We start from the raw sequence: 22600 nt of genomic DNA, 5'->3' as shown, positions 1-22600 counted from the left end.
TAAGATCTTTGGGAGATTCAAACTGAATATGTATTTCTTTGGCAATTCCCTCTCTGAAATTCCCCATTCCAGAAAAAAATTAGTTCAATATGCTTTGGAGCTGTTATCTATTTCATAATTCTTAGAGGGTTAATGTCTCATCTATATATATGAGGTCCTCTTTAAGGGACTTTAGAATTAAGGGAAAATTAGATTGTATTCAATAGTGTAGGGGTTTTTAAACTTTTTAAACTGTGAAATTAGGAATAACAAAAGTTCTAAGTAAAAAAATGTTCTTTAAACATTCTTTAAACACACCAGGTAACAAAATTAGAGATATTTCAAAAAATCTTTATCTGTACTGGCCAGACCATATCATTTATGACTCAAAATTCAGCCCAGTGATTGTATGAGATTTTTTTAAATAACCTGCTTGTGATATATTCTATAAAAAGAGTCTTAAAAAAGAATACAAGATAACTATATATAGAACTCGCAATTATAGATTGTAAACAGATCCCAATTTCACTCATTCGAATGTCCTGAATCAGGATTACTTTTTAAAATCTCATTCTTCAGGCTTATAACTAACAGTGTAGAAAGTATGTCAATAGCTACCTTTGAGATGCTTTGCTTCCCTTTTGGCAGCAAATAAAACTGGCTCACCAAAGCTGTATTATTTTTAAAAATTCCTACATCACACCACTGTCGTTCTCCTGCTTTCATTGTGGCCACTGGATTTGAAGGAGTCTCTTTCTAATTTCAGAGAAAGAAACATTTATGAAGACTCTTACTGAACATACAAGAAATTTCAAGATTTAATAATCCATGCAGTGATCTACAAGTAGGTATATGGGTAAACACCACAATTAATAGCTCATAAGTAAATAAACTCTTAACAGATTAGGTCAACTGACAGTGAAACAGGGTTGCCAATTCAAACATAGGGAGTGACAGGCATTCTCCAAGTCAGTAGCTCTGTGCTATCAACCTAGCTGGAGTTAGCATGCTTTCCAATCAGTGATACGTTAAAATGCCAGCTGTTTTATAGAACATTGTCATTTCAGAGACTCTCTCAGAAAATGTAACAATCCCTTTAATGTGACACTACAACTTGCTCCAAAAGGAGCAAATAAGGAAAAATTCATTCCAAGCTGGCTTATTTCTAGATTCAAAAACAACTAGCAGAAATTCAGTGATCTTTGCACTTGAAATACCTGTGATTCTCCAAACCTAAAAGGAGAAAAAATGTTCAAAACTAAAATGCAATTTGAATATAATTTATTATATACTAAAGAGGAACAGATTAAACAGTTTTACATTTTTACCTTGCTTTAAGACTAATAAACTTCCTCTACCTTAAGCTACTTTTAGTGATAAGTGAATTATACTTAACCCTGGAACTAACCTTTTTAAGCCATCTTCTTTATAAATGAGACACTGTTTCCAGAAGCTCAAAACAAATGTGCACTTCAGTTATTTATTTCTGTCTTGAATATATAACAGCAGAGGTACATGCTTATAATTCACATTACTTGTTACTTAGGCTATCACACATGACAAAGCGAGCTAACTAGAAGAGTCTTTAAGGTTTTTAGAAAAGGAATAGCTTTAAACTATTTTCATTTTAAAGTTGTAAAAACTCTCTTCAACAACTTTTATAAAACAACTGGCTCCAACTGAAATAACAGATACCACTCTGGCTGATGCATTGTAAAACAGATTTAAGAGATAAAAATTCATTTTAATAATTCTTCTCTGAGAAGAGTCTAAGAACACTGGGACTTAACATTCTGGAAAGGTGAAAGCTGATGAAGGTAAATACAGAATCAAAAGCCATAAGATCATGACTGAAAGAAAACTACAACTATAGACTAATCTTGAAGGTTCTAAAAGGTAAATTTTAGGTCAAATAAAAACTCTTGCTCATAGCAATAAAGTTAAAATGACTGAGAATTTAAAAATAAATTTAAAGATATACACAAACACATGTATTCATCTAAGTGAAACAATCTTAGTATACTATTTGTGAGGCACATTCCTAGCATTTAAATTTGGTACCAGGCAGACTAATTCTGGCCTTCCACCAAAAAACCCAATGTCAGCGATTGTTGGGATACCCTACAGGCATGCCTGACTCAGTATTGCAATATTCTGTTGTTCTCCTATTAAGTAGCTAGCAATAAAGCCATTCAAGTTTTATGTTTTATGACATGTCCTTTTACTCTTTAAACCATTAATATAATTTCAATATATACACATATGTATGTATACACACACATTTCTGATTATTAAAGTAACATTTTATTACAGAAAAATCCTGAAAGCATAAAGAAGAAAGTGAAAATTATCTCTGGCCCCACAACCTGAAGAAAGTCATCTAACATCGTAGTGCAGACGTGTGAGGACTCACGTGAGAGTGTGAATGTACACACTGTGTGTGTTTTTAATAAAATTGGGAATGCAGTATATATATTTTGTCCACAGTTTTCCACTTAACATTATACTGTGAACAGTTTTCTCTTTAACCCTTCATTTTTCAATCTATGCCAAACAATTACTAGAGGATACCCGAGTCTTTTCCTGAATTTATGTTGAAGGTGCTCAGCATTTAAAGCATATTTAACCGTCTGTAAACATATATCATCTCCAGGTAATATACTTACAGAAAATGGCATCACTGCAGCATGTGCCTCTACACGGCTGATCTTAGTTGCAGGTAATGCACATGTTTCATCAACTAAAAATTAAACAATTCATCAGATAAGACTTACATAATCACTTATCAAACAGATACATTAAAATATAATTATAAATATACAAAAAATCACAATAATTGGAAATATGGACCCTCTAACTTGAACTAATTCACAAAGTTCATTTTTCAAGGATTTGATGACTAGTTGGAACTTCAGAGAATGTTCACCAAACATGAAACACAATTCCTATTGCAAAAGAATAAAATGAGAATTTACAAAATCAGAAATCAATCAAGCTGGGAGAACTGTTACTCCACAGCCTAGAACTAATCTTTTCTAAGGAAAAAAAATTTTGCAGAATAAGTTCATGGTACGAAAGATACATTCTGATTGTATTACAGTGTGTGCTAATTTAACTATTTTATGTAAGGTAGCAGAGAATATATTATATAATGATTTTAACTGAAATGCCTTATCCTTTTATATTTGATTCAATCCAAGATGAAATGCAATTCCCATCTAAAACAAATACGCTTGATGAATTTATATACAAAAATGGTTCAAAATACAGTATGTGAAACACATTTCAAACCTTCAGATTTGGTACTGAATGTTGTTAGTGAAGTTTCATCTTTAACAACTGCCCCATTTGTACTGGATGATTCAGTTTTAATGGTCTGCTGGGTTACCATAGTTTGTGCGTTGGAAACAGTACTGGATACAGAAGTTTCAGGGATTACTGTTCTTAAGTCCAGGCAACTACTTAGAACACCTATATTTACTGAAGTGTGAGGACCTAAAATTAAAGGGAAAGGATTAATTATTAACATAACATCTGCAAATAACTGCTGTATCTTGTAGTTCCTGTCACCCAATTCTTGGCATTTTCAATTTTAAAATCATAAACGTGAGCACCACGAAAGTCAGTCATATGACTTAACCATTAGGCATAAAATATCTAGAAAAATAAAGTGCATCATATCCATAACAGATTTCCAACTTCTCAGCTCCTTCTTCCATTCTAAACACGGAATCACTGTTCTTGAACTCTACTCAGTCATAGATCAAATGGCCTTTCCTCCCATTTTAGGAAAAGAAAAAGAGGTGATCAGGCATGAATGCCACCAATTTTCTGCCTTCTCTTGTCCTAAACTAGAAATGTATTTATGATTGTGCCCAGCCCCTCTGTCCTCTCTTCCATTTCAGATGATGACTTCTCTTCTAAGGAAGTTTAATCTATTCTCTTGTGCTCTTGGTCCCATTCCTTCTGCATACTTTGGGACCCTCTTTTATCAATCATTCCTTTTTTGGTGTTTTCAAATTCTTCTTCAGTAGTTTTGGCCCTCAGTCTATAAACATTATAAACAAGTATTCTCCAGTTACCATCTCCCCTCGCTAATTTCCTTTAGAGCAGTCTCTACTTCCTTGACCTCCCCAAATTTGATCCAGCACACAACTCTAATGAAATGGCTCTGACAAATGTCAAGGGATACTTATTTCTAAGGGATAGTTATCTATTTTCATTTACTTGACTTCTCTGCAATGTAAACAATCCTCACCACATACTCTTTTATGAAACTGTTTCTGACTATGACTTGTATTCACTCATGCATACATCATAAATGCATAGTCATAAACAGTGATGCCCACTATACAGGTAAAAAATATGATACCAATCTTTTTTCCTAACCTTCTTGGAATGCCTTTTCAATCTCTTTAGCTGGCTTCTCTTTTCAAATGACTCTTTAAATGCAGGTGTTTCTAAGCCTTTTCTTTTCTCCCCTTGCATATTTTCCTGTTGTTTTAGCTACCATTCACGAATTATACATCTCTCAAATACATGTCCCAGGTGCAGTGCCAGGTCCTGAGAATCCAGCAGTAAACAAGTCAGACAAGGTCCCTGCTCTTGTGGAGCTTACATGTTAGATACTCTTAATTTCTAAATTTATACTTCTAGCCAAGAACTGCCTCGTAGACTCCAGACCTAAGTATCCAACTGCCTATTAGAAATCTTTACCAATATGTTCCTCAAGTGCCTCAAAAACAGTAAGTTCAAGGTTGAACCTATCTTATCCCCAAATCTGTTCTTGCTCCTCTATTTCCTATCTTGATGAAGAGTATCATCAACAACTCAATGTCCAACCCAGAAAACTGGGAGCCATGTTCAACTCATTTTTATTTCTCATATCTAACCAGTTTCCAAATCTAATAGGTGCTACTTTCTAAAGGTCTCTGAACTGATGCATTCTCTCCTCTCCATCCCACCCACTGCTTTAGTCTCTATGCACCTCTTGGAGTCCTAAAAGAACCTCCTAACGAGTCTCCCAACCATTTCCTATTATAACTCTTCCTGATGGTGAGGCTAGAATGTCCTTTCCAAAATAAAAAACAAAAACTAATCGCGGGGCTTCCCTGGTGGTGTAGTGGTTTAGAAACCGCCTGCCAATGCAGGGGACACGGGTTCGAGCCCTGGTCTGGGAAGATTTCACATGCCGTGGAGCAACTAAGCCCATGCGCCACAACTACTGAGCCTGTGCTCTAGAGCCCGCGAGCCACGACTACTGAGCCTGCATGTCACAACTACTGGAGCCTGCGCACCTAGAGCCCATGCCCTGCAACAAGAGAAGCCACCACAATGAGAAGCCCGCGCACTGCAATGAAGAGTAGCCCCTGCTCGCCGCAACTAGAGAATGCCCACGTGCAGCAACGAAGACCCAATGCAGCCAAAAATAAATTAATTAAATAAATTAATTAAAAGAAACACAACTAATCATGTCACTCTTTCACTTTTGAAACATACAAAAAAAGGAAAAAAGAAAGAAACGTATCAGCTACTCCAACCTACAGAGAAAAAGCCCAGTCTCCTCTTGTTAATCTGAAATTGGGTAACCATTCATTCACACATTTGAATATCTACTATGTGCCAGACACTGTCATTGTACAACCACTCTTGTTTCTCCATTTGACTAATATTAATTTTATCCAAACTGCCTTACAAGTAGGATTCAGAGTACATTAAGATTCTCAAATCTCATATTTGTTTTCAAGAGTATAAACTTCTTTATATGATAGACACAGAAAATCACTATAAAAAAGAAATTTAAACTGACGTCCAAGACCAAGCTTTTATAATTTTGACCAAATGATTCCCTTATATCAGAAAATCAACAAAACAAAAGTGCTCTCCTCTTCCACAAATAATAAAATTAGAAAAACTATAGGAAATTATTTTCCTTGAATACTTTAAGGTCGTAATTTTTTCAAATTAAAAATAAAACCACATATTCCTATGTCAGGGATATATCAGAATGAGATTTATAAAGTAATTTTAGACAATGAAATCATAGGCAACACTTAATATATCTCGAATGGTATCAGAATATTCAAATTAAATACTTTAAAATATAAGGATCACCAAATTACAAGCTGTACCATGAATTCAACAGGCTAATCAACAGTTTCATAAATGAACTACCTTTCTGGGGATAATCCAGTTATTGGTAAACAAATATTTATTTATTTATTAAGTGATTACTATTTACCCGGCATGAATCTGGGTGCTGGAGAACCTTATGTGAACAAGATGGACAAAATCCTGGCCCACAATAAATTACTGCAGATAGTTGTAAGTGCTAGGACAACAGGGTAATGGAACAGTGATACTCAACACACTGGCCAATCTCAAATGGTACACAAGAGCTCGCCTCATTTAAATTCTATAGTTAATAACTAATCTTTACTATTCAGGTAAGTTCTTGCTTGGTATCTTGACATCATTCTAATTAGGGCTAATATGGAAGGTATATATTATATTTTGAAAATGGATCCAAACCATATAACATTTACTTTTTCAAAGACTCTAAAATTTTCTACCATTATTATAAAAAGCTTAAGCTTTATTTAGAATGCCATCTTTATACCTTCATTTTTCCTTAGCATATCCACCACACAACTGTTATGATTAGAAGCGTTAGTTGCCAAAGATGAATGTAAAGTGGCATTAGAATCAGTTGATGCTTTGAGTTCTGGTTTGTTTTTCAGTGAAGTTCCTTTCATAGCTGTATGTTCAGATTTTGCACTGTTCATTGTATCACTGATCTACAAGAAGTAAAATAATTTATTGTAGCAAGTAATGTTCAATTAAATAGAAATACATGTAAAAAACAAGCAAAATAATTTACAACTTAAATGTTTTGAAAATAAATTTTCCAAAATATAAAACAGTTTAAATAATATTCTTAATTTGTACAGGATTATACTTTAAATTTTATAATAGTTTAAGGAAACAATTTCTTTCCATTTAATATTCATTCTCAAAAGACCAGTTCTGAAGGGAAAAGGAACAATACATTTTCAGGGGGAAAAAAAAAAATCTACATTTTTACAAGTGGTAGTTAGTATTCAAGTAAATACATAGGTGACAACATCCAAGATACTGAATTTAACATTCAAATTTTCTTAACAAGATCAGACATGTACACTAAAGATTTTACGACTCCTAAGAGAAAAATCTCAGTTATATGAAACCTTCAAGCATATGAATTATTCTATATGACTGAGTTTCCCACATAGGCTTCAAGATTTAATACATACATATCAATATTCTTCACCATTAAACATTCTAGATAGGAATCTTCCTAATTACATTTGTTTGTCTTCTTAAAGACACTATAACAAACATATTTAAACCTTTTGATAATTCAAATCATCAATGTGAACATCAGTTATTATATAGCAATAATTATAGGTCTACTGAACCATAAAAGTGATCTGGCTTCATTTAAATACCCCAATATCGTTGCCTCTTTTTTGTTACATGTTTTTTGTTACTTTTCTGTCTCCACCTTTAATGTCAATTATAACTATATTATCAATTATAATTTCTCATAGCTCTAAGGATACTTGTCCATAATATGCCCTCTACTTCCCTTCTAATTGATAGTGATTGTGCTACTGTTAATAAATGATGATGATGACAGCCACAACCATTAAGGAGCATTATATTATGTGACAGGCCTTGTGCTACATAGTTATAAAGTCTGTATCTCATTTAATCTTCATAAGAATTCTATAAATTGGATAAAATCACCCCTGGCTTACAGATGGGAAAAAATGAGACTCAGAGAGATCTTAAATAACACACCGAGGGTCAGGCACCCAGCAAGTAGCAGAGCTAGAATTTGACCCTAAGTTTATTTCACTACCAAGTCTCCATGTTATACTATCTGGGAAGCACAGTAAAGCAAAGTGCAAGAAATGAGGTATGCCTTTATAAAGCAGAAAAAGCTAAAGCTAAGAGCCTGTACGTGGAAATTCACTGAGAGGTGAACCGTTTTTGCTGAAGAGCCCAGAAAGGCTTGGAAATTGGGGGCATCACGTTCTTTGGAGGCTGAAGTGCAGAGTGCAGAACACCAGAGGACCATCATATAGAAGACTATATAAAAAGTGTCTGCAGCCCCAGCTCTGCTCTTCCAGCATACAAAGGCAGACAGATTCCTCACCTCCATTCGAACTGAAGAAGGGAGATAGGTAGAAAGATTAAAATGGGAGTCTCTGGACCGTGGTACAGAGTCCCTCTGGTGAGGATGGAGGAGGGGCACCGATACTAAAAATGGGGATTAAGTGAAAGTCTGCATACTTAACAGAAAGACACTGCCCTCTCTGCATTAAGCTCCCAGAATGTTGATAGCCAGGCTTAGAGCCCTTAAGCAAGAGGTTGGAGAAGTCTCAGGGGAAACCCACTGGTCCACAAGATAAGATACTGATATTTGTAGATCCTCACTCAAAAACCCTCATTAAGCTCTACTAATCAAGCATGCCCATAGGCATAGAGCTGCTATGGTCTGACATGTCTGTGTCCACCACAAATTTATATGTTGAAACGTAACCCCCAAGGTGATGGTATTAGGAAGTAGCTTTGGGCTGTGATTAGTGCCTTATAAAAGTGGCCCAAGAGTTTTGTTGGGTTTTTTTAAAACAGATTGTGCAAGATTGTTTTCACAAAAACTTGAAAAATTCACAAGTGGATCAGCAGTGCATGAGCACCCCCTTTTCCTGATGGTGAACGCCAACACTGTGTGGCTGACAGGGTCTTGGTGCTCCAGCTAGGTGGCAGGCCTGAGCCTCGGAGGTGGGAGAGACGAGTTCAGGACACTGGACCACCAGAGACCTCCTGGCCCCACGTAATATCAATCAGCGAGAGATCTCGCAGAGATCTCTGTCTCAACGCTAAGACCCAGCTCCACTCAATGACCAGCAAGCTCCAGTGGTGGACACCCCATGCCAAACAACTAGCAAGACAGGAACAAAACCCCACCCATTAGCAGAGAGGCTGCCTAATATACTAAGTTCACAGACACCCCAAAACACACCACTGGATGCGGTCATGCCCACCAGAAAGACAAGATCGAGCCTCACCCACCAAAACACAGGCACCAGGTCCCCTCTGCCAGGAAGCCTACACAACCCATTGAACCAACCTTACCCACTGGGGGCAGACACCAAAAACAATGGGAACTACGAACCTGCAGCCTGTGAAAAGGAGACCCCAAACACAGTAAGTTAAGCAAAATGAGAAGACAGAGAAATACGCAGCAGATGAAGGAGCAAAATAAAAACCCACCGGACCTAACAAATGAAAAGGAAATAGGCCGTCTACCTGAAAAAGAATTCAGAGTAATGATAGCAAAGATGATCCAAAATCTTGGAAACAGAATGGAGAAAATACAAGAAACGTTTAACAAGGACCTAGAAGAACTGAAGAGTAAACAAACAATGATGAACAACAAAATAAATGAAATTAAAAATTCCTTAGAAGGAACCAATAGCAGAATAACTGAGGCAGAAGAACGGATAAGTGACCTGGAAGATAAAACAGTGGAAATAACTACTGCAGAGCAGAATAAAGAAAAAAGAATGAAAAGAATTCAGGACAGTCTCACAGACCTCTGGGAAAACATTAAACGCACCAACATTCGATTTATAGGGATCCCAGAAGAAGAAGAGAAAAAGAAAGGGACTGAGAAAATATTTGAAGAGATTATAGTTGAAAACTCCCCTAATATGGGAAAGGAAATAGTCAATCAAGTCCAAGAAGTGCAGAGTATCCCATACAGGATAAATCCAAGGAGAAACACGCCAAGACACATATTAATCAAAATATCAAAAATTAAATACAAAGAAAAAATAATAAAAGCAGCAAGGGAAAAACAACAAATAACATACAAGGAAATCCCCATAAGGTTAACAGCTGATCTTTCAGCAGAAACTCTGCAAGCCAGAAGGGAGCAGCAGGACATATTTCAAGTGATGAAACGGAAAAACCTACAATCAAAATTACTCTACCCAGCAAGGATCTCATTCAGATCCGACGGAGAAATAAAACCTTTACAGACAAGCAAAAGCTAAGAATTCAGCACTAGCAAACCAGCTTTACAGCAAATGCTAAAGGAACTTCTCTAGGCAGGAAACACAAGAGAAGGAAAAGACCTACAATAACAAACCCAAAACAATTAAGAAAATGGGAATAGGAACATACACATTGATAATTACCTTAAATGTAAATGGATTAAACGCTCCAACCAAAAGACACAGGCTGGCTGAATGGATTAAAAACAAGACCCGTATATGTGCTGTCTACAAGAGACCCACTTCAGACCTAGGGACACATACAGACTGAAAGTGAGGGGATGGAAAAAGATATTCCATGCAAATGGAAATCAAAAGAAAGTTGGAGTAGCAATACTCATATCAGATAAAATAGACTTTCAAATAAAGACTATTACAAGAGACAAAGAAGGACACTACATAATGAGCAACGGATCAATCCAAGAAGAAGATATAATAATCGTAAATATTTATGCACCCAACATAGGAGCACCTCAATACATAAGGCAAATGCTAACAGCCATAAAAGGGGAAACTGACAGTAACACAATAATAGTAGGGGACTTTAACACCCCACTTTCACCAATGGAGAGATCATCCAAAATGAAAATAAATAAGGAAACACAAGCTTTAAATGATACATTAAACAAGATGGACTTAACTGATATTTATAGGACATTCCATCCAGAAACAACAGAATAAACTTTTTTCTCAAGTGCTCATGGAACATTCTCCAGGATAGATCATATCGTGGGTCACAAATCAAGCCTTGGTAAATTTAAGAAAATTGCAATCATATCAAGTATCTTTTCTGACTACAACACTATGAGACTAGATATCAATTACAGGAAAAAAAACTAAAAAATCCAAACACATGGAGGCTAAACAATATGCTACTAAATAACCGAGAGATCACTGAAGAAATCAAAAAATACCTAGAAACAAATGACAATGAAAACACGACGACCCAAAACCTATGGGATGCAGCAAAAGGAGTTATAAGAGGGAAGTATATAGCAATACGATCCTACTTCAAGAAACAAGAAAAATCTCAAATAAACTGTAACCTTACACCTAAAGCAATTAGAGAAAGAAGAACAAAAAAACCCCAAAGTTAGCAGAAGGAAAGAAATCATAAAGATCAGACCAGAAACAAATGAAAAAGAAATAAAGGAAATGATAGCAAAGATCAATAAAACTAAAAGCTGGGTCTTTGAGAAGATTAAAAAAATTGATAGGGCTTCCCTGGTGGTACAGTGGTTGAGAGTCCGTCTGCCGATGCAGGGGACATGGGATCGTGCTCTGGTCCGGGAAGATCCCACATGCCGCGGAGCGGTTGTGCCTGTGAGCCATGGCCGCTGAGCCTGTGCGTCCAGAGCCTGTGCTCCGCAATGGGAGAGGCCACAACAGTGAGAGGCCCGCGTACCGGCAAAAAAAAAAAAAAAATGATAAACCATTAGCCAGACTCATCAAGAAAAAAAGGGAGAAGACTCAAATCAACAGAATTAGAAATGAAAAAGGAGAAGTAACAACTGACACTGCAGAAATACAAAGGATCATAAGAGATTACTAGAAGCAACTATATGTGAATAAAATGGACAACCTGGAAGAAATGGACAAATTCTTAGAAGAGCACAACCTTCCGAGACTGAACCAGGAAGAAACAGAAAATATAAACAGACTGATCACAGGCACTGAAATTGAAACTGTGATTAAAAAGCTTCCAACAAACAAAAACCCAGGTCCAGATGGATTCACAGGTGAATTCTATCAAACATTTACAGAAGAGCTAACACCCATCCGTCTCAAACTCTTCCAAAATATAGCAGAGGGAGGAACACTCCCAAACTCATTCTACGAGGTCACCACCACCCTGATACCAAAACCAGACAAAGATGTTACAAAATAAGAAAACTACAGGCCAATATCACTGATGAACACAGGTGCAAAAATCCTCAACAAAATACTAGTAAACAGAATCCAGCAGCACATTAAAAGGATCATACACCATGATCAAGTGGGGTTTATCCCTGGAATGCAAGGATTCTTCAATATACACAAATCAATCAATGTGTTACACCATACTAACAAACTGAAGGATAAAAACCATATTATAATCTCAATTGATGCAGAAAAAGCTTTCAATAAAATTCAACACCCATTTATGATAAAACTCTCCGGGAAGTAGGCATAGAGGGAACTTACCTCAACATAATAAAGGTCATATCTGACAAACCCACAGCCAACATCGCTCTCAGTGGTGAAAAACTGAAACCATTTCCACTGAGATCAGGAAGAAGACAAGGTTGTTCACTCTCACCACTATTATTCAATATAGTTTTGGAAGTTTTAGCCACAGCAATCAGAGATGCAAAAGAAACAAAAGGGGGCTTCCCTGGTGGCGCAGTGGTTGAGAGTCCGCCTGCCGATGCAGGGGACACGAGTTCGTGCCCCGGTCTGGGAAGATCCCACATGCTGTGGAGCGGCTGGGCCCGTGAGTCATGGCCACTGAGCCTGTGCATCCGGAGCCTGTGCTCCGCAATGGGAGAGACCACAACAGTGAGAGGTCCGCATACCGCAAAAAAAAAAAAAAAAAAAGAAACAAAAGGAATCCAAATCGGAAAAGAAGAAGTAAAACTGTCACTGTTTGCAGATGACGTGATACCATACATAGAGAATCCTAAAGATGCTACCAGAAAACTACTAGAGCTAATCAATGAATTTGGTAAAGTAGCAGGATACAAAATTAATGCACAGAAATCTCTTGCATTCCTATACCCTAATGATGAAAAATCTGAAAGAGAAATTAAGGAAACACTCCCATTTACCACTGCAACAAAAAGAATAAAATACCTAGGAATAAACCTACCTGAAGAGACAAAAGACCTTTATGCAGAAAACTATAAGACACGGATGAAAGAAATCAAAGATGATACAAACAGATGGAAAGATACACCATGTTCTTGGATTGGAAGAAACAACACTGTGAAAATGACTATACTACCCAAAGCAATCTACAGTTTCAATGCAATCCCTATCAAACTACCACTGGCATTTTTCACAGAACTAGAACCCAAAATTTCACAATTTGTATGGAAACACAAAAAACTCTGAATAGCCAAAGTAATCTTGAGAAAGAAAAACAGAGCTGGAGGAAGCAGGCTCCCTGACTTCAGACTATACTCAAAGCTACAGTAATCAAGACAGTATGGTACTGGCACAAAAACAGAAATATAGATCAGTGGAACAGGATAGAAAACCCAGAGATAAACCCATGCACATATGGTCACCTTATCTTTGATAAAGAAGGCAAGAATATACAATGGAGAAAAGACAGCCTCTTCAATAAGTGGTGCTGGGAAAACTGGACAGCTACATGTAAAAGAATGAAATTAGAACACTCCCTAACACCATACACAAAAATAAACTCAAAATGGATTCGAGAACTAAATGTAAGACTGGACACTATAAAACTCTTAGAGGAAAACATAGGAAGAACACTCTTTGACGTAAATCACAGCAAGATCTTTTTTGATCCACCTCCTAGAGTAATGGAAATAAAAACAAAAATAAACAAATGGGACCTAATGTAACTTAAAAGCTTTTGCACAGCAAAGGAAACCATAAACAAGACCAAAAGACAACCCTCAGAATGGGAGAAAATATTTTCCAACTAAGCAACTGACAAAGGATTAATCTCCAAAATATACAAGCAGCTCATGCAGCTCAATATCAAAAAAACAAACAACCAAATCCAAAACTGGGCAGAAGACCTAAACAAACATTTCTCCAAAGAAAATATACAGATTGCCAACAAACACATGAAAGGATGCTCAACACCACTAATCATTAGAGAAATGCAAATCAAAACTACAATGAGGTATCACCTCACACTGGTCAGAAAGGCCATCATCAAAAAATCTACAAACAATAAATGCTGGAGAGGGTGTGGAGAAAAGGGAACCCTCTTGCACTGTTGGTGGTAATATAAATTGATACAGCCACTATGGAGAACAGTATGGAGGTTCCTTAAAAAACTAAAAATAGAACTACCATACTACCCAGCAATCCCACTACTGGGCATATACCCTGAGAAAACTATAATTCAAAAACAGTCATGGAGCAAAATGTTCATGGCAGCACTATTTACAATAGCCAGGACATGGAAGCAACCTAAGTGTCCATCGACAGATGAATGGATAAAGAAGATGTGGCACGTATATACAATGGGATATTACTCAGCTATAAAAAGAAACAAAATTGAGTTATTTGTAGTGAGGTGGATGGAGCTAGAGTCTGTGTCAGAAAGAGAAAAACAAATACTGTATGCTAACACATATATACGGAATCTAAAAAAAAAAAAAGGTTCTGAAGAACCTAGGGGCAGGACTGGAATGAAGACGCAGACGTAGAGAACGGACCTGAGGACACGGGGAGGGGGAAGCATAAGCTGAGACGAAGTGAGAGAATGGAATTGACATATATACACTACCAAATGTAAAACAGATAGCTAGTGGGAAGGAGCCGCATAGCACAGGGAGATCAGCTCGGTGCTTTGTGACCACCTAGAAGGGTGGGATAGGGACAGTGGGAGGGAGACACAAGAGGGAGGGGATATGGGGATATATGTATATGTATAGCTGATTCACTTTGTTATACAGCAGCAACTAACAGAACAATATAAAGCAATTATACTCCAATAAAGATGTTAAAAAAAAAAAAAAAGTGGCCCAAGAAAGATCCATTGTCCCTTCCACCATGTGAGGATACAATGAGAAGTCAGCAGTCTGCAACCCTAAAGAGGTTCCTCACCAGAACTCTACCATGCAGGCACCCTGATCTCAGACTTCCAGCCTCCAGAAATGCAGGAAATAAATGTCTATTGTTTATAAGCCACCTAGGCTATGGTGTTTTGTTACAGCAGGCCAAATGGACTAAGACATCTTCCAAGCTCATTTTTAACGCCTCACTTAAACATAAAAAGATAGCCAAGCATCACCAGACATTTGATAACAGTCTCTAACATGGAAGTCCACGACCAAAACAAATTTTTTTTAAAAGGAGCTTGAAAAAAGGAAATAATGTTGAGAGCAGAATATAACTCCATTTTTTAAAAAAAAGCATAATTCTTGAAGAGATAAGGGAAAATATTACATTCATGAAGCAAAAATAAAATGTCATAGAAGAAATAAAGAATAAGAGCACGCTTTTAGAGATTAAATATGTGGTTGAATATATTTAAAAATTGCATAGAAGATTTATAACATAAATGAAGAAACTTTTCAGAAAGCAGGACAGAGGAAAAATAGAAAATAGAAAGTAAAAAGTAAAATCAGAGGATTAGTTCAGGAGGACCATCATTCAATTAACAGGAGTTTCCAAAAAAGAGAAAGAGAATGTGGAAGGAGGAAATAATCAGTAATGAAAGCCATGAGTTTCCAGAATGACGCGGCCCACTGACTGCACAGTACGGTGAATGAAGCAAAGACACACACTCTAAGGTACATCACTGTTGAAATTTCAGAGAACTGGGGATTAAAACAAAAAAAATTAGGTCACACATAAACGATCAGGAATCCGAGTGGCAACAGACTTCTTAACAGCAACAGTGAATGCTAAAAGACAGCAGGAAAATGCCTTACCATTTCTAAGGAAAACATTTCCAATATAGAATTCTATATATAACGCAGCCAAGCTACCAATCAAATGTGAACAGAGAAAAGGCATTTTCACATATGTAAGATCTCAAAAAGTTTACCTTTCATAAACCCTTTCTCAGGAAACTACTGGAGAATACCAAGAAAGAATGAAATGAGATCAAGAAACATGGACTCTAACACAGAAAAGAGGTAAAAGAAACTTCCAAAATGAAACAAATGGAAGTTCTAATCTGACAGCTGAGTAGCAGACTTAGAGAAGAATTAGTACAGACTAGAGCATCAAGACAGAGGCCCTGGGAGGAATGGTTCTGGGGGCAGGGGGTGGTGATGAAAGAAAAAAGAGACTACCTTATATGTTTGAATATTTTGAGAGGAGTTTTATTATTTTATTGGATAATCTGAGTATTAATTAATGATAGGCAAGAAGAAAACCAAGCAAATGAAAAAGTGAGGCAGTTAACAATGCCAAGAAAAACAAAAAATTACATGAAGAAGGAACAATGTTCACAGCACACTACATGGCTCACCTATGAATATGTCATCATCACAATGTAAATATCAAATAATGATTCAACTAAACATATTTAAAGGATGTGGGAAGAGGAAGGGGAGGAAATGGCAATATTTTAAGAGATCATAAAATCTTCATCTTCCATTACTAAAGACAATTGACCTAAAACTAGAAAGTCAAGAAGTGGCAGCACAAGGGTTTTATTTAAAAGCACAAAGGTAGATACCAGAAGAGAGCTAAAATATTTGAAAGTAGTTGTTTCTAGAGGCAGGATCAAGGGCAAGTAGGAGCAGAGCAGGAAACTATTGCTCTTCATTATAAACCTTGTAGTACCACCTAAATTAAAAAAAAAAACAAAAACCTAACATATATATATACATATATATAAATACACACACACACACATATATATACATATGTGTGTGTGTGTGTGTGTATATATATATAGTGTGTGTGTTTGTGTGTTTGTATTAGCCTCTGATACTATGTGTAATGAGACTTCAATCTCTTGGCCAGGGGTTCTTAATTCAGGCTACTGTCACAATGATATATGGAGCTTTCCTTAAAAACAGAGTTATCTGGGCATCGTTTTAAGATTCTGCTTCACTAGATCTGGGGAAAGGCATGGGAATCTGTGTTTATTTGTTTGTTTTTTAATCTCAGAGGTGATTGTGATGTGCAGCCACGGTTCAGAACCCCTGTCCTAGGGTAATATGCTAAAAATATTAATAAAAAATTGGGACTGTAACCATAAACATTCATTTACTGTTATAAATTTTTTCAACTTACACTGTTAGGAATGATGCTATTACTGCCTTGTCTGTGTGGGTCCATCCTGACTCCTGTAGGAATGGGAAAGTTCAGACTGATATGCTCTAAATTAGCTTCAAGAAAATACATTACAATCAAATATTTTAAAAAGTTACACATTAAAGGTTTAAAAAGTTGTATATTTATCAAAGTTTACCTGTTTTCTTAATAGTCTGCTTAATAGTTGACTGAAATCCTTTTTGGAAGAACATATAAAATTAAATTTGCTTTTACTTTCCTTCCAAGTGCCTGTTAGTTAAAAATACTTTTGAAAGAAGCTGAAATATTTATGAAAACTAATTAAAACCATCTCCTGAAGTCAAGTAGCATGTCAGATTAAGAAAGTACATCAAAATGAACTCCAGAAAAAACATTCTACCCTACATGCCTATGTGTTCTACTACACCATAATGGTAATACAGTCAAGTTTCAGAGTTGAAACATATTTTTCAGGCAGGAAACATCATAGAATAAAATTTCTTAAACCAGGTCTAATCACAGGCTTTTCTACACTATCTCTTTTTCGTGAAGCATATGAGCACACACGCTTTAAGTGTGAAAATTATGTTACCTTGCATATTTGGTGTTGCTGAAGAATCTGATGACACAGCTTGGTACGGCAAGTCTGTATTCAACTGCAAAAGATAGCCTTCAACTGTAGGCACTTCATCCCATTTGACATGAAAAGAGTTGGTAGTGGCTTTGATCAGTTGTACTTGTGATGGTGCCGGTGGTTTCTCTAAAGAACAATATTGGTATTATGTATTAAAGTTTCAAATGTATCAATAGTTTGCCTATATAGCTTGTGGACCTGGAGTTCTGAAAACATCAGCAATGAACATTTCATCTGTTTACTAAGAGGAAAAAATTTACTCAGATAAACATAGCTATAGTAGGTCAAATGAAAATAATTTGGAGTTCTGATTTTATTTATCTAATTCCTTACATGAATAAATCTATAAACAAAATAATTCACTTCCAAGCTGAGTCATCAAATTTAAAAAAATATTTAATCCTAGAAGTGTGGGGAAAAACCAAGTACTTTATAGTTACAGCTATGCTATTTTACCTTCTTGGTAAGTTTTTAATTTTATGACCCAATTTTGAGCCAACAGCATACATGTCAGAAATACTGTTAACGTTAACAAAAATGATTTGGACATGATATTTTGGAAAAACTTCTTTGAAGTAACTTCTTTGAAGTTAATACCTTATCAAAACTTGTACTAACCAGGGCTTCCCTGGTGGCGCAGTGGTTGAGAGTCCGCCTGCCGATGCAGGGGACACAGGTTCGCGCCCCAGTCCGGGAAGATCCCACATGCCGCGGAGCGGCTGGGCCCATGAGCCACGGCCGCTGAGCCACAGCCGCTGAGCCACGGCTGCTGAGCCTGCGCGTCCGGAGCCTTTGCTCCGCAATGGGAAAGGCCACAACAGTGAGAGGCCCGTGTACCGCAAAAAAAAAAAAAGAAAAACTTGTACTAACCAAAACAGGTAATTATTTTGGAATAAAATATTACCAACATTTCTAAAACAATAACAATCATACACTATTAGAACTGGAAAAAAGGACCTAAGATTATTTCTACAATATCCCTGTCTTCTTTTTGTTTACCTATCAAATTAGGGAACTCACAAATCCCAAGGCAGTACACTCCATCTCTGGACAGTTATATAAGAAAATGTATTTTTCTAGTGAGTTGAAATCTATACACTATAATTTAATCTTTATAGAACAAGTCTAATATCTATCTCTTTGTATCTTTTAGAGTAGGGGTCAGCAAACTATGGCTCATGGGCCAGATCCAGTCTCTGCCTATTTTTATAAATAAAGTTTCACTGAAATATAGCTATGCTCCTTTGTTTAGGTATTGTCTATGACTCCTTTTATGCTACAGCCGTAGAGGTGAGTAGGTGTAACAGAGACGTTATGGCCCAAAAAGCTTAAAATATTTACTCTCTGGGTCTTTACAAAAACAGTCTAATGACCCTGTTTTAGAGGGTAATTAAGCCTAGTTCCTCCAACTATTCCCATGTAAATTCCTCCACGATCCTATTCACAATCCAGCTTATTTATGTTTTTCAAAGTAAGGCAACCCATACCTGAACAAAAGCAGAGAATAAGAAGACAAGTCCAGGAGGTACACCACCCACATAACAGAAGTTACATGAAGAAAAATAGAGAAAACAGAAGGGTGTAAATCAGTGAAATAAACTGAGAATTCTCACAACTGAAGAACATGAGTTTCCATACTGAAAGGGCCCACTGAGTACTCAACACAAGGGATTAAAAATAGACACACAACAAGACACATCATCATAAAATTTAAGAACGGTAGGGACAAAGAAAAAATTCTAAAAGCTATCAGGGGAAAGGTCACATTTAAAAGGACCAAAAATCAGAAGTGGTTTAGATTCTAACAAAAACACCTGAAGTTTGAATATAACAACTTTAAAAAAATTTTTTCCCAGCTTTCAAAATTCTGAAGGATAATGACTTCCAATATAGAATTCTATTTCCGCTCAAACTGCAAATTCAGTAGGAAGGAAGACTGAACTTATTTTCAAACAATGCAAGATCTCAAAATAAATTTATCACCTATGCGCCCTTTTCCTGGGATGTGCTCTACAAAAATGAGGATGTAAACTAACGAAGGGAAAAAATATGAGATCCAGGAAACAGGGAATCCAGCACAGGTGAGAGGCAAAAGATATCCCCAGAAAGATGATGAAGGGAGACTCCAAGATGATAGGTGTGCTCAATTTGTGGAAGGCAATCATCTCAGATTGGAGGAGGAGAAATTTCTTCAAGATGAGGAAATTTGATAGAATATCTGATGCATCTAACCATAATGAGAGAAGATTTAAACAAATGAGAGCATAGACTGAATTAGTGGTAAATACATACAGATCTAAAACAAACAAAGTGACCATTACTAATCGATGGCAAACAAAAAATATTCACAATATTCTACATAGCTCACCTGTGAATAGCATTTATATGGTTATAATGTAAACACTGAACACCATCTAACAAAATTATGGTGTAATGAATCATACTCAGAGAGTAGGGGTTAGGGAAGGTGCATAGGAGAGAGGTGAGGAGAGGTGGGAAGAAGAGAGAAATCCTTAACTTCCACGGTAGAAAGTGAGCATATTATGCCTAAACTGAAAAAAAAATAAAAGTAACATATTCACGTTATATGGAGAATTGTAAGTAAATACCATAAGAACTGTTTAACAGAGCTGAAAGCACATGCTTGTGAAGCAAGGAAAATGGGAGGAAAGTGTGAGCAAAAGACTGTTATTTTTCATAAAAAACACTTACGGAAGTATATTAATCTTTATATGAACTCAAATGCACAAAACTTAACTAAAAGTGAAGAAAGGCAAGATGAAGAACCCTATCCCCCTCCCCTGCCCAAACTGAGGCCAAGTTATCACAAGGAAAAGCAAAATCTAAATTTTGCCTTTATGATAGTGGCCATGATTACTTTTAGAAAGATATTCCTGTCCACAGCCTTTTATGGAAAGGTTTATGGAAAAACTGGCCATTCAGAGACAATGATTTTTAAACTTTTAAAAGTCACAGATCTCTTATAGAATCTGGTTAAAGTGACGTATTTGCTACTGAGAAAAATTTATATGTGCACATTTTTCTTCTAATCTCAGAGACTGATTAGAAGCTTATCCTTGGACTTCAGCTCATAATTTCCAATTTCAAAGATGAATCAGTAAGTTCAATTTTTTATAGTTTTTCCTCCTTGCTAGTATGTACTTCTTGCATAGAAAGCATTTAGTCTCCAACTTAATTGTTCCATTTATTACTTTTTCAAGTATCTTAATTTTAAAACTAAACTTTCTACATTATAAAAGCAATGCATGCTACTGCAGAAAATACAGATAAGAGAAAGCCTTTTAAAAAAATGTATAATCTCACCTCTTAGATAATACTTTGGTACACAGTGAGTGTATCCTTCCAGATTTTTCTGTTTATACACTTAAAAACTGGAATCATAGGTATGTTTTATAATCTGCTTTTCTCATAAAACAACACATACTACGTCTTCAGATCTGATTTCTCTACTGGCTTCCAGACTTCTTTATTCCCTCAATTGCCTACTTGATCTCCTTATTTCAAACTTAGCAGGGTTTAAATGGAACTTTTCATTTTCTCCACAATTTTCCCATCTCAGTAAATGGAAATACCACCAAATTATTCAAGCTAAAAACTTCATCCTTCTTTCCTCTCTTTCTGTCATCTGCCATACCCAAATCAGTCGGTTCTGTCAACAAGAACTCCAAAATACGTCCTGAATTTATCCATCTCCACTTATGAAAAACCCGAATGAACTTTTTGGCCAAACCAACATGAAAGAGAGAGGCAGTGGCTTTGCAGTAAGTCTCAAAAGACAGACATCATTTGATTATTTATTTATCTAAAGGAAAAACTGTATTTGTTAAATACTCTTACCTACCAGTATCAAGATACCAAAGATCCTTGCAGCAAACTTGACTATTCAGTGCTTTTTTGTAGCCATCTCTTCCACTCCAAAAATACAATCGAGTGCCAATTGCAACAGCACAGTGTCCAGCTCTTGGTCTTGGTCTTGAATTTTTTTTGTCTTCTTGAGAATCTGATACTAGGGTGGTCCACTCTGCTGTATCTAAAGACAGAAATATCCATGATTAATCTACTTTTCTTAAATGACAAAATAACAAAAGTTATTTTATTAATAAACTTTATTTTAATAACTCTTAAAAGACTCACCAAGATTTAAGTAAGAAAATGAACTGGTACATCTCCATTCACAATCATGAGGTGAAGTCTCAATATTTTCCCCCTTATGTGGAACCCATCCACCAAAGATGTACATCCTGAACAACAAAAAAAGAAAACATAAAGTAGCCGGTTTTTTTTCCTAAAGCTTTAATTTTATTTTTCAGATTTAAAATGCTAAGAATAGACAAATTTATTTTTTCTTGACTCAAAGCTTCAGGACTAATAAATCACTTATCACTGTCAAGGTAATGGAAATACGATAGTGAATAAAGTGGTCTTCTTTCAAGAGTTTATAATTTTATGAAGCAATACAGAATCAAAATTATTACTCTCTGGCAAGTTATTTAAAGTGGGAAATATTTCAATTATAATACATTTGAAAATCAATAATGTATGCAATAAACTAAGGGTTGCCTGCCAGAAGGATACTCAAATGATCTATGACATCCAAAGTTAAATTTAGAATTGTATGTGTATAGTAACCAAAGAGAATTAAGTTTCTTATAACTTTGGTCACTGATATCATCAAATAAAAACCATTAGACTATGTTCCTCAGGGCCCTAAGGGTTCTCGGGACATGCCCGATGGCTGCTGAAGAAGAAAGGCTCATCAGGAAGAGCTTAGGCCATGTAGCCTCATGTCAACCAGAGAAGCTCTATTTTTTTTTAATCTATTTTATATATTAGAGTTCCAATGGAAAAACTACATGTTATAAAAGGGTTCTGCTATTTAAAAAAATGAATATCTTATTAGGTTTTGTTTATGGCTATTTTT

General features: G+C 36.1%; 1 protein-coding gene across 5 annotated transcripts in view; it reads right to left on the bottom strand.

The window, feature by feature from the left end:
- HCFC2 (host cell factor C2) overlaps positions 1 to 22600 on the bottom strand; it is a 62824-nt gene that overhangs the window by 25999 nt on the left and 14225 nt on the right. For all 5 annotated transcript variants that reach the window (XM_022599994.3, XM_089921172.1, XM_089921173.1 and 2 more), the window contains 8 exons: positions 21814 to 21920; positions 21521 to 21709; positions 17617 to 17784; positions 17025 to 17077; positions 6599 to 6776; positions 3271 to 3474; positions 2646 to 2719; positions 598 to 735 (listed from right to left, as the gene is read on the bottom strand). In XM_022599994.3, coding sequence (XP_022455702.1) covers positions 598 to 735; positions 2646 to 2719; positions 3271 to 3474; positions 6599 to 6776; positions 17025 to 17077; positions 17617 to 17784; positions 21521 to 21709; positions 21814 to 21920 — 1111 coding nt within the window. The remainder of the gene's footprint in view (positions 1 to 597; positions 736 to 2645; positions 2720 to 3270; positions 3475 to 6598; positions 6777 to 17024; positions 17078 to 17616; positions 17785 to 21520; positions 21710 to 21813; positions 21921 to 22600) is intronic.

The sequence above is a fragment of the Delphinapterus leucas genome, chromosome 11 (genome assembly GCF_059928025.1).
Source record: "Delphinapterus leucas isolate spDelLeu-1000000601 "Yukka" chromosome 11, BTC_Dleu_Yukka2, whole genome shotgun sequence".
NCBI lineage: Eukaryota > Metazoa > Chordata > Mammalia > Artiodactyla > Monodontidae > Delphinapterus > Delphinapterus leucas.
The sequence above is the reverse complement of the archived record's forward strand: the minus strand, read 5'-3'. Positions and strand labels throughout refer to the sequence as shown.